At 41.7% G+C, this 12,622-nt stretch overlaps 1 protein-coding gene across 8 annotated transcripts in view; it reads right to left on the bottom strand.

Annotated features, from left to right (window-relative positions):
* ARID1B (AT-rich interaction domain 1B) overlaps window positions 1–12,622 on the bottom strand; it is a 380,554-nt gene that overhangs the window by 21,405 nt on the left and 346,527 nt on the right. For 4 of the 8 annotated variants that reach the window (XM_072966095.1, XM_072966098.1, XM_072966097.1 and 1 more), the window contains 4 exons: window positions 11,934–12,043; window positions 11,074–11,232; window positions 5,232–5,441; window positions 2,007–2,211 (listed from right to left, as the gene is read on the bottom strand). In XM_072966095.1, the coding sequence (XP_072822196.1) occupies window positions 2,007–2,211; window positions 5,232–5,441; window positions 11,074–11,232; window positions 11,934–12,043 (684 nt within the window). The remainder of the gene's footprint in view (window positions 1–2,006; window positions 2,212–5,231; window positions 5,442–11,073; window positions 11,233–11,933; window positions 12,044–12,622) is intronic. The other 4 variants (XM_072966099.1, XM_072966102.1, XM_072966096.1 and 1 more) reach the window with 3 other exon arrangements.

Here is a 12,622-nt window from a genome sequence, read left to right as displayed (position 1 = left end):
TTGGACCACGGAGAAGAATGTATTAATCAGAAGTGCATCTGCAATCCAAGCTCTTTTGTGTCGTTAAAGCGATAATGTTGCCATAAAAATGGTAGTTTAAAAAAAAGGGGGGAAAGGAAAGAGCCGACTGTTAAGAGAACAGGCCCTGCACTTTCTGAAGCATCTATACCTCAGCAGGACTCCTTGTGCTGAAGCTGATGCACACTGGGGGAGCTATTCTCCATACAGAAGTGCGGACCATTCAGCGACATGAGTTCTTTCCTGGCAAATAAAATATACCTTTAGATCTTTGCAGACATTGCCACTTTGGTCCCTACACCCCACTGGGTTTTTATTTTGGAAAAATAGTTTCAGAGCTGTTCACAGACAGCTTATTTTACTCTGTGAATTGAATGTAATGTTGTGAGATTTTAAAAATTAGATTTCACAGTTTTTAAAGTACACCTTCTCATCTCTAACTGGCAAAGGCTGTGAGTCTGTAAGGGTGGGGTTAGAGAGGAGGACTTCTACTTGTGTTTAGAACCAATAGATCTATACCTAGGTATGCTCACTACAAGTGCACCTTGGGCCTAAAAAGTATTTATGGGAGATCCCTTGATTAGTGGCCTTAGATATTAGCGTTGCCATCCCGATATCCACTAGAGGAAATAATTAAAGGAGAAACAACTCCTTTCTTTGGCTCAGAGATACCTTGTATGTGTAAAGAGTTTACCCGTTACAAGTTACAATGCTACTTTAAACACAGGCCGGAGTGTGGTAGGTACAGGGTATAACACTAGAGCGAGATGTCTGGTATCAAAGCCCAGCTTTTCCACACACTAGCGACATGACTGTGAGCTTGTTACTTAGATTTTATGTGCCTTAGTTTTCTCGGGGATTTTAGAACAGTGAATAACAAGGCTAATATGAAGATTAAATGATAAAGCACTTAGAAAAGTACCTGGCACACCGTAAGGGCTCAAGGAACTGTGGCAATCAGGTACGATCACTTGACAGCAGAACAAGCCTGCTTTGGGGCGTGGTGGGAGCAGTGGCAGCTCTAGGCAGCCCCACCTTGTATGCAGGTGAGTAAGTGAGGACCATCACTTGGTCCACCAGCAGGGCTTGGACGTGGCCAGAAATAGCAGAAAACAGAATGACCAGATTTAATTTGAGAGAAGTTACCACCTAGAGCTAAGGATGATGCAAGTTTCTTCCCATCTCTAATATTGTATTTATCAGAATATAATGATTTAGTAATTTCAAATTTGAAACACTAACAGGTAGAACAAAGGCTAGCAGGAGAGCCGAAAGAATGGGAGGGTCTCCACCAGTCGAGTGAAGAGGTAGGGGAGAAGGCAGGTTATCATTAATTAGATTGTGCTTATGAGAAGCTAAGTGAATCGCCATTATTCCTAAGTAGCATTTTCCTAAGATTCTTGACCTCTAGGTCAAAGCTAACGGGACTCATCCTCAGAAAAAGATAGACTTTTATCATGACAGTTGGCTGAATTCCCTACAAGTGAGAACTTACAAGCTAAGTCCGAATTTCATTTTGCTAACCGTAGGAATCAGAGGGCCGCTGCCAGAGGCGGGGCTGGCGGAAGAGGGCTGTTAAGTGTGCAGGGCGGCATTGCCAGGGGCGCCAGAGTATTTGCACAGGTTACTGGGGAGACTTAGTTTGACAGTTAGATGGGCTCTTTTAAAATGCCTGTATAAGGAATAAAGGTATACAGGTCAGAATTCCAAAGAGAACATTGACTTAAAAAAGTAAAGCAAAAGAATGACGCCTTCGAAGTGCTGACCAGAAATCTGGGCAACATCCTGAGTTTGACTCTCTTCCCTTAAGGACTGCCAACGGCAGGGGCAAGTAAACAGACGAGGCAAAACCAAACGCGCCCTCCCCTCGTCTCTCAGATCCCGGTCTGCTCCCGGCCCACTCGACCAGGGAGTGGCCTCCTCAGCGCTGGCGGGGTCCTTGCCGGCGGGCGCGGGCCCTGGGCGGCAGCTGCAGTGCTCCCACTTACCAGGAGATGGCGGCTGGAGCTTGGGCTGCTTCTTGGTGTCGCCCGTGCTGAAGACTTCCGGCGGGGGCTCCTCCCCTCGCTCAATCTTGCACTCAAAGGCAAACAGGTACTGAATATACTGCTTCTTCAGGGAGCTTGCTGCACTGCTCGAAGTGCCCACATTGAGGTTGGTTGCCAGCTCACGCCACTTCTTGTTTTTATTAACCTAGCAAGAAAAAATGGCAGGATCATTGGTTTGCAGCAAAGTGGCTTGTTAAAAGCCAGGAGACAAAAAAAGCACTTAATGTCTTGGTTTACTTTTGGTTTTTTTTTTCATTTGCCTCTTTTAACTAATGCTCATTACTCCGACTCAGTAGTGCACAGACAGCATTTACAGTTATAAAACCATTAAGGAACCTGCTGATAGCTACATAAAGAGCACTGCTGGTGGAGATTCTTCTGCCTGGTGCATCTTCTAATGCCTCGCAGTCTTCCAGGGCTGGAGCTGCTCAGGGCCGGAGATTTATCTCTGAGCAAATGTACCCTCCCACTCACACTCTACCCATCCCACCTCTTATTTATTTTTTTTAAAGCGCGTCTAAAAACTAATTTAAAAAGCAATAACAGAACTATTTTGCAATTTAAGTGTTTAAGCCTTAAAATGAAAAACAATGTCTCCTTCAAACAGCCCTCAAGCTCCCAGAAAGAGGCTATAATTCCAGCCCACGCCCTTCCTCTCACATGAGGCTTCCTCGTGGTGAATGAAGCCTCAACCAAATGACCCCAACTTAAAAGCCCGGCACAAGCCATCAGCCCTGTCTGAGCTGTGGAGCCACCAGGTAGCTGACCCGGCAGCACCTGTGGGATTGAGGAGGGCACAGGACTCTCCAGTGTTGCCATTTACACTTAGGCTGGAGAGAATACAACTGCAGGAAGAGAAGAGAAAAAAGGAGAGAAATCCCCAAATGCTACATAAGGATTTTAAGCATTATTTTAACTTTTGCGATTCCCACATGGGAACAGAGTTCCATGAGATCAACACATGAAGGAAACACGAAGGCCTGCAAACAGGTGGGGAATATTTTGCCTTTAGATGTGTCCTGTTAAGTAGCATGGGTTAAGGGACAATGACTTTTAATGAAATGTTCAATTTTTTGATTCAAACTTTCTCACAAAGCTCTTTATGTTCATGCTTAGTACTAAATGGTGCATGATAAAGCCACAGAATACTTTTGGGAATGCTTAATGCCATTTTTGGTACTTAATGCCAGGCTGCAACAAGCAGGCCTGTGATTGCTTCAGAAATGGTAACCAGAGCACTGCCTGGGACATCCCGGAAAGCAAGGCTTTGAGTGGATCTCTCCGTAGCTGCAGCACCTGTCCCAGCCACACCTGATGGTCAGCAGGTAGAGCTCAAGATGGGGTGTGAGGGACAATGCCACCAGGGGGCTCACCGCTGTGAATCACAGCTACATTCAAGCAACTGTTTTAGCTAAGCCAGCGGTCTTGCTCACAGACCCAACTCAGGAATACACGCTGCTGAGAGTCAAAGTGAGGTGCTAGCCAATCCCTGCGCTTCTGAGATGGGCGAAACCCAACTGTTTAGCATCCTGGGGATTCTACAAAATCTGCGCCAGGGGGTCTAGGTTCAGGAGGAAGGTTAGAGGAGTCTATGCCCAGAGGGGAAGCGTCAGGGGTGTCTAGGTGTAGATGGGGAAGGTCAGGGGGTTTAAGTGCAGGAGAGAGGTGTGTATCCTTTCTCTTCACTGACCACCACTCACACCTGGTCTGTATCCTGTGATTTACCATCTGATTTGGCAGAGCCTTGAGGCAAGCTCTAATTGTTTGTTGTAGGTCTCCAGTCCCAGGCAGGAGGAGGCACCCCATGGAGGGCTAAGAACAAAGGCCGCTCCTGCAGCCCCACAGCTGTGCAGCACTGGGATCAGGTGGGCCCTCAGCGATACCTGTGGATTAGCTGATCTGCCGCTGGACAGTGAGGCCTGCAGCACCTGGGGCCTGGAGTGGCTCCTTTCACTGATCTGGGTGGGAGCCCAGAACTGGCAGCTTTTAAATGCTCCCAGGTGATGCTCAGGAACAGCGAGGTCTGAGGCTGATGAAAGGGCGTGCGTCTCGGAATCAGACAGACCTGGCCCTACCACTGACTCTGAGAGCCTGTGGGCCACAACATTACTGGGCAGTCGGCCTTCTGTGTCCCTAGGTTCCTCATTTGTAAATTCAAACAACTGTAGACTGAAAGTATTCGGGGGAAAAAATTCCTGAAAGTTCCATAAAGCAACACTTGAATTTGTACCAGCAACTATTTACATAGCATTACATTGTATTGGCTATTGTAAGTAATCTAGAGATGATTTAGAGATATAGGCGGTTGTGCGTAGGTTATATAGATAAAGGACTTGAGCTCTGTGGACTCTGGTGTCCTTGGGAGTCCCGGAACCAAGCCCCATGGATCCCAAGGGAAGGCTGGACTTTATTTTGTTACGTCTCTTCTTCAAGGCTGATGACCCTGCATGCTATGGGTGCTGAGAAAGACGTGACAAGAAAAAGCACGGTGCCCAGCATGTAGCGGGCACTCACTCCGCAGGACCCATTCCCCGACTCTACACACAAACTAGACCCAGTGCCGAAAACAGGGCTGAGACTAGGGTGAGGAAAGCGTGGCCTCCAGGGCACAAAACTGAAGGCGCAAGTGCACAGCCCCCAGAATGAGCACCTTCTCAGATTCTGTACCCCAGGCGCCCCTCCTGCCCACACTAGACCCAGCCTTGTGAAAAAGGGACAGCACAGCCTCTCTCATCACCCAGGTTACAGGTCTGACCCATCTTTCTTGCTGAACTGCTCTGGAAAGAAGGAAACAGTGAATTTGATTTATATCTGATCCAGACAATTCAGTCACTGGCAAAACATTTCTATTTACTATGAAATTCTGACAGATTCCACAGGATTCTTGAGCTATCAGGAACCCTAATGAAAAATCCAGCCCAAATGTCTCATTTTACAGGTGAGGATTGAGGCTCATATAAAGGACCTACTGAGGTCACCCTGCGAGTGGGCAGCAGATCTCGGTCCCTGGTCCTCAGTGCTCTGCCCCTGCAGCACACAAACATGGATCCCAGTTAAGGTGACCTTCCCAGAGGCTTAGCTTTTTCTCTGTGAGAAAAGAATTCGACCCTGTATATTCAAAGAGATCTGTAATGTCTCCTTATTCAGTCGCTCATTCATTCCTACCTGTGCCAGACCTCCAATCTCTTTAACGCAGACATAGAGCCGGAACAGGTCCAAGGGCTTCTTGCCCACCGCAGGCAGGCTTGAGACCGGGGAGCCTCTCTCCTCCATGAAGGTGAGGTATCGGTCGACCCATAGCTTCCTCTCGGGCTCATTCCCCAACTCGTATACCTTTGTGATCTTTTCCCCAGTGGTGGTAGATGAGCTGGACTTCTAGTGCCCAGGAGGAGCATTTGGAGATGGGGCACGGTGGGCAGAGGGAAAGGGAAGAAGGTGAGAAGAAAGTAATGAGCTACCAGATACAAGAAGAGAAGAACTTTTAAAACTACTGCTATCACACAACAATTAGGAATGAAGGCTACTAGTTCAGGCACAAAGTATACATTTGCTTAATTAAGAATTTACTTTGACTTTAAATAAAGGGCCCAAACTCCCCCTTTTATATACCTGAAAAACAAAAACAAAGGAACAAAACCCTTTTTTACTTTATTGATATAAGCGTTGAATCCCAGAAGGCAAGATCTACTGACACGTTACGTCATTTTTAAAAACAAAAGGCTGCTAGCTCATTGAACGATCACAGTGAATTTAAAATTTCACATCATAGAGCCCCAAATCTACATGGACTCCTACGTTTCCTTGTCAAAATATGAATGGTCAGTATGTGTCTTCATTAAAACTAAATCATATGGAGGAAGAGCAAACACGTGGTACTTCCTAACAAACACAAGGCAGGTCACATGTCACAGGACCTAGTGGTGTATGGGCTCCACGCTCACTTGAGGGCTTTATAAACTTGTGGCCAGCGAAAGCTCTGGCATTCATTCATGGCGACCAGCTTTCTCTATGTAAGATTTCTTGAACTTCTCTGCTAAGTTAAGGGGCTATTTAGGTAACTATTTTAATACATCTCTTAAGCAGCTGTGCTTTAACCACAGACACATGCTATTTCATACTCCCCGCTTATCTATGGATAAATACACACATTTACTTTTATGTGCCCACGTGGTTTATCCTGATACTCTAATTTTGATCTTTTATTTTTCTAACTATATTTGATACGAAAATGTCAAAGTGTGCTGTCTTTGCATACCTGATGCCCACCTTCTGGATTATGTGAACTGGGAAGGTAATAATTTGTGTCCTAAACAGCCTAACTGCTTATTTTTCCTTTCTTTTATGTCTCTGTGACAATATTTGTGTACTTGCAATATTTGCAATTGAGTGATTATTGTGCAAAATCACTTCTGAATTCTCAATAAAGATTTCCCTGGAATAAGATACTTCATTTAATCACGTTTATTTACTAGGTTGTCATTTGTGATGTACAGCCATTATTTTAAGTGGAGGTTTGTTAACTTTTTCATTATATTTAGCTTAATGTAATTTTAAACATTATCGCTCAAATGAAGGAGGGGTTAAATAACATCAATGCCGTTGAGGTTTGATGCCACCTTGTTTAGCAAAATGACCTCATAAAAGCAGGGCCTGAGAAAGGATGCCTGAGAATGAAGCTAATCCAACTGATGAGTGGCAGATTTCCCTCCAATTAACATAATTTTCCCGACCTATTTTTGCTAAAATTTTAAGCCTTCAGCTTTAGGGTTATTGAGGCATAAAATCTTTACATCAAATACATATAAATGGGTCATACAGTTGAGGTAAATAAAAAAATGTAGTGGTAGGATATAAAAACAGTGTAATCTTTTAGAATTTATCTTGATGCTGAAGCTAAAGAGAAAGTCACTTAAAAATTATTTTAGATGAGAACTTAAAAGTGTGTGTACATATTCCTGTATGTCTGTACACCATGCATGTACCAGAATATGGAACGTACTCCATATCCAAGTAAGTTTTTAAAATTGATTTACCATATTCTTACACTCAAGGAATATCTAGCCCGGAAAAGAAACTGTTCTAACACATTTTACACCACATTCTCATACTGGGAACATTTCAGAAGCTTTGGCATCATTAATGAGGTAGTTATTAACGGGAGGTTTCTAAATCCTAGTACTGATTTTTTTTTTGGGGGGGAGGTACACTGAAAAAAGTGGGTCCAATCTTTTCGAAAAAATGAAAATTTGAAATAAGAACCAGAAGAAAAAAGCATTATCACCTAAAATCAATTTAAACCACCACCACCATGAACCTCTCCCTTGCATTTCATTTGTGAAAAATTGAGAGGTAAAAGTTTGAGATTCAATTTAAGGATAAGAAATACAAAAGCAATCATTTCAATTTATAATCACTCTGAGTGACTCTATCAACATCCTGACTACAAGATCCAACTGCCACTTCTGGCCTGGTCCTCTCTGAACCCAGACTGGGGAAAGGTTCCGGGAGAGCAGTTAATCAGCACCCAAGCAATGAGACTCTGAAGTGTTTGTCTCTATTAGAAAGGAGTGGATTCTCGTAACCTGAAATGGGCCTAAAGGAATGATTTACTTAGTCTGAATATCCGTATTTTAACTTTTCTTACCTTTCTTTGTTAAATGAACTTAAGTTTAATTAATTTCCACATATCTCAATTTGTTCTTGTAGAATTACAAAACCTTAATGAAGATAATAGTTTTTAATAGAACTGTTTTTTCATACTTTTTTGATCTTCAAAAACGCATTTTTTAAGGTGCCAAAAGGTAGGAAAATGCCTCTGTAGGAAAAGACAGTGGCTGGGCCTCAGTTTATGAGCGAGGTCCTAGCAAAGGCCTCCCGGACGCCGGCTTCCTGGCCTGAGTGATCCTCATAGGCTTGGTCTGTCCTTGGTGGCACCTGGCCTCACGTGCACAGAGATGGACGTTTCGTCCTCCCTCCGCCCTCCTGATGAAACCTTAAGTTCCACAAGGCTGGTCTGTGCTTTTTTGAATCACCAACAGTGATCACACACTGAAAGTACTCGGTACATACTTGTCTCTGAGCAAACACTCGAATGAAAAAGGTTTGAAAAGTCTGGCACCATCCAAGTAAGAATTAACAGCTGATTAAAATATCCTATAAACAGGTTTTCAGTGAGCGAGGTGCAAAGTGAATGTGGACACAATCTAGCAAGACTGAAGGCTGGGAAGGGATGGGTAGGCATGTAACATCTCCACCCCCAGCCTTGAGGGCGGCTCAGTAGCTAGCCCATGCCCAAAGCTAGTATTTGGGTGTCCGAACAGAGAGAAAGGACGTTAAAAGGAACAAAAGCCTTAGGAAATAAAGACTATATACTTGATCACTGATCAGACTCAACATATACTTCTTTTATTCATAGACATTAGCTATGATGTGACCTTTGGATAAATGTCATTTACATTCTACCCACTGACAATGGGCAAAAAAACTAGCGCTGCAGAAAGACAGTTAACTTTTCCAGGCCAATAGGACCATCTTGTATTGCTTCAGTGTTGTAAAAACAGTACCCCACTGCAAGAAACTGTCGTGGAGGTAAGCAAAAGAAATGGAGATTACTGAAAAATTACAGCAAGACATTATTATGGTGCCACAAATGTTTTACTTGCATATAACTTAATTAAGTCTATAAGCACACTTTTCCTCAAGTCTTTGAGGCAGATTTACATTTCAGCAGTCTTTACCATATGCCTGGTAATATGTGTATACGCATGTGTATGTGCAAATGTTTATTTTTATTTTAGAATGTTTTGTAACAAAACAATGTTGGTCCACGGCACACTGTCAAAGCATACAACATCTTTGTTTTTAGTCCATTTCAGGCTACTATTAGACAGGCTTTATTAGGGATACTGTTAGGAGCAATTTTAAGTACAAATTAAAGTTATATCTCAGAAAGAGAAGTTAAATACTCCTCAGTGATTTGATAGCAGAGATAATCTGAAGTCCTTCATAATAATCTCCTTTAGTTCCCTTCTTGAAACAGCATCTCATGCAAGGGAGGGGCTGTTTTCTCAATACAAAGCAATCCTCTACTACCTTCTACCACCTTGAATCACATCTCCTTTTGTTCAGCTGGAGCCAGAAGTTTGTTTGTAAATTTTTATACATGATGGTTATGGTAAGGAAGAGATAATGTATGTGGATATACTTAGGAAAAAAGAGAAAAGTTATATGCAATTTCAAGTATAATTATGTTACAGCTGGGAAATGAAATCAACAATTGTTTTCTTTTTTCTCGTATTTAAGTAGAAAGTAGGGTTTTGATAATAGTTGCCTACAGGACTCGTTGATTAGGCATAATGTGACTAGTAACTTAAAATATAATAAATATCTCAGTCATTCTTTTTATAGTTTGGGAATTTTAAAAATATAATATGGTCTATTAGCAGTCTTTGTTACTAACAAATTATTATTCTTAATTATTATCTTAAGGCTTTAAAATATATTTTCAACCTCTGAAATTCTTCCCTCCTAGCCAATAAATACATCTTTTTGAAAAGTTACAACTGGGGTTCTACCTGTTAACTCGGGGGTATTACTGATTCAAAAATGCTTTTCCTATGATTAAAATAAAGCAAAAACCCAAAGTAGATTATGGGAAAAAAACCCCACAATGTTGGCTGCCTTCTGAGACTCAAAGCAAATAACACAAAGACATCAAAATTAAGGAGCTGCATTCTCCCTCCCGATTAGTTCTGCTTAACCGGCACTAGAAGCATTTTTCATTGCATCTCAGTTGTTCAAAAAGTGAAACATACGTCTACTGAGAAGGTAACGGGCGAGTATTGCCCTTTCTTCCTCTGAAAAGGAAAATGCTGGTTATACGAGAGCTCCACGTGAATTTTACAAACATTTACTGGAACCACCAAGTCTTCAGACCTTCAGCTCTGTCTGTTTAAACCAGCGAATGGATAATTAATAGCAGCTTCCTTTTGGGGTTTTGACTAGATTGCCAGATTTTGCAGTTAGAGTCTTCTTCCCTCCAACTTGCTTTTCCTGGGCTGTGCTCTTCAATACACCGTCTTACAAAAATTAGCGTATTAATTAAGCCTTCTTGGCAAGTAATTGCATGTTAAGTTTTTCTTTTTTTTTTTAAAGATCTTTTGATTCCCTGTATGAATGTAAAATAAAGGTTACTACAGTGCCATTCTTCTTCTTTTTTAATGGCACAGAATTAATTTCTTTAGTAGGAAAAAAAAAAGCCCTAGCTCTACAGACAGAATATTAAGGCTAGAAAAATTCCCTTACATGTACATTACCACTTTTGTTTTTTGTATATCATAAGGAAATCAACACTTAATTTCAAGATTATCAGCAGGCTTGTGCAGGATATAATTTTTCTATCTCAGCTGATTCTAACGTAGCCACATATTAATTTAAAAGTAGCGTTCAAAATATTCACATGCACTAACATTTATTTCTACAACTTTTCTGTTAATTTCTGACAAGAAGATTGAAACCAAGCAGGCTGATAATATGCTAAACCATGTCCAATGTAATATTTACATTTTCAAGATTTGAAATAAGATGTTTCAGATACAACAGCCCATGAAAGATTTAGGCCAAAGGCCAAACTTGTCATTTACTCCACGGCTGCTATTAGTCCCCATGTAAATGGAGAAGTTAACTCCTTTGAAAGATCTTCTATAAGTGCACAATGGATTAGACATTTAAACAAAAATCACTGAGTGAAGGAGTTTGGACCCAGAAACACAATCGCATGCTTTGTATACAGACGCTTCTTTATATCAGTGGTTTCATTACCAGAAAGCAACTTATATGATGCATACAAACTTTACTCATTTTGTTACTAGTATAATTATAAAGAAAAACCTTTCACGGATAAATTAAGAAGAAAAGGTCTTATAAAACAAATAAGCAAGCATTAAAGTAGAATTAATTATCAAAAAACCCCAAAAAACAAAAAACACAAAAAACCAGAGCCACTTACAGGGCTTGATGGAGTCTTTGGCCAGCCTGGGCTGCTAATGCTATCACTCTCATCTCCATGAAATGAGGAGATGCTAGCAGAGCTGGGGGACATTGGGGAAGGGACTGGCAGGTTGCCGGGGGTTGGGGGCTGAGAAATACCCTGAGAGCTGTAGCTATCCTGTGGTAGAGGAATAAAAAAAAAAAAAAATGACAAAGGTAGGGCAAACTTTATTTAAAATAACAAAAAGCACATCCAGTTTAACAGACTAATTTTTATATATAATAGATATATATAAAGACATGTACAAACACACAAACACACACACACATAAAGGTATTAAAACAACATTCTTAATTAGTATAACTTGGTAAGTTTGCTGGATGCTGGATACGGCCACTAAGTCACCATGCTTACTTCAAGCTTACATGGAATGCTAAGCATGGGTTACCGCTTATGAAAGAAAGAAAGGAAAAAAAAAAAAAGCTGTTCACCTTATTTATCAAATAAGGCAGGAAAGCAAAATAGTAAGTATGTTGCTGTTGCTGGGCGGCCAAAACAGGAAGCTATAAACTGAAGGCAGAGAAAATGGCTGCAAGTATCAAAACCAGGCAAGATCCCTTCCTTCTCCCCACCCCCAAAGCATTTCGCTGAGTGGGTCCTGTCCCTCCGCCCCTCTCCCCCAGCCACGAGTTAAATGCCTTAAGAACTAGTAACTTTCAGATCCACACCATGAAGGGGGTGGGGGAAGAAGACTGCAAACATGTCGCACACGATGGAAGCATGCAGAGAAGAAACCAAATGCAAAAAAGGGAGGAGAGAGCCACATGGCAGCTTCAGCGAGGCAGGCCCCACACCGCGTGCAGACGAGAGAGGAGTACCTTCGACTTGCTCTCCGGCTGGGCAGTGCCTTCTTCTTTACCGTCTGCTTTGAGAGGCAGGGGCAGTTTGGATTCACCAGGAGACATCATATCTGCAAGACCCATAGATGCTAATCGAAAACAGGAGAAAGAGTTTAGGATTATACGTGTGATTCGCCAGGCTGTGCTCCTGCTAACACAAGCTACTGAGTGATGCACAGGGCACCTGAATTTCCCTCCAACGAAGAAAAGAAAAAAGGAAAAAGAAATTGTAACTCAGAGAATATGAATTTCTGAAATCTAAGGAGGGTGACATTCTGGCCATCCTTTTTTATCTTGGGTTGGGAGCGGGTGGGAAGTGATCATTTACTCAAGACTTAAACCACTGAAAGTCAACTTTTATCAATTTCATTATTTTAAATTATTACAGCTTTAATAGAGTAGGTAACGAGTGGAAATATGCCTGATATCTAAACTGTTCATTAGGTGCTGAAAGTAAATGCTGGATTATTTTTATTGTCGACTAGAAGATCTAGTGCTTCCCTAACTTTCTAAATTCACACAATCCATAGTCTATAAAATAATTTGCCATCTTCTATTGTTGCATTCAAAAATTGTTAACTATTACATATTGCCTAGGCTGCAATAATGGAAGACAGCTGTAACAGACAACTTTAAAAACAATCACCGAAGTAATTTTTGAAGGAAAG

The sequence above is a fragment of the Vicugna pacos genome, chromosome 8 (genome assembly GCF_048564905.1).
Source record: "Vicugna pacos chromosome 8, VicPac4, whole genome shotgun sequence".
Lineage (NCBI taxonomy): Eukaryota > Metazoa > Chordata > Mammalia > Artiodactyla > Camelidae > Vicugna > Vicugna pacos.
Note: the sequence above shows the minus strand (reverse complement) of the source record. Positions and strands in the feature narration are given on the sequence as shown.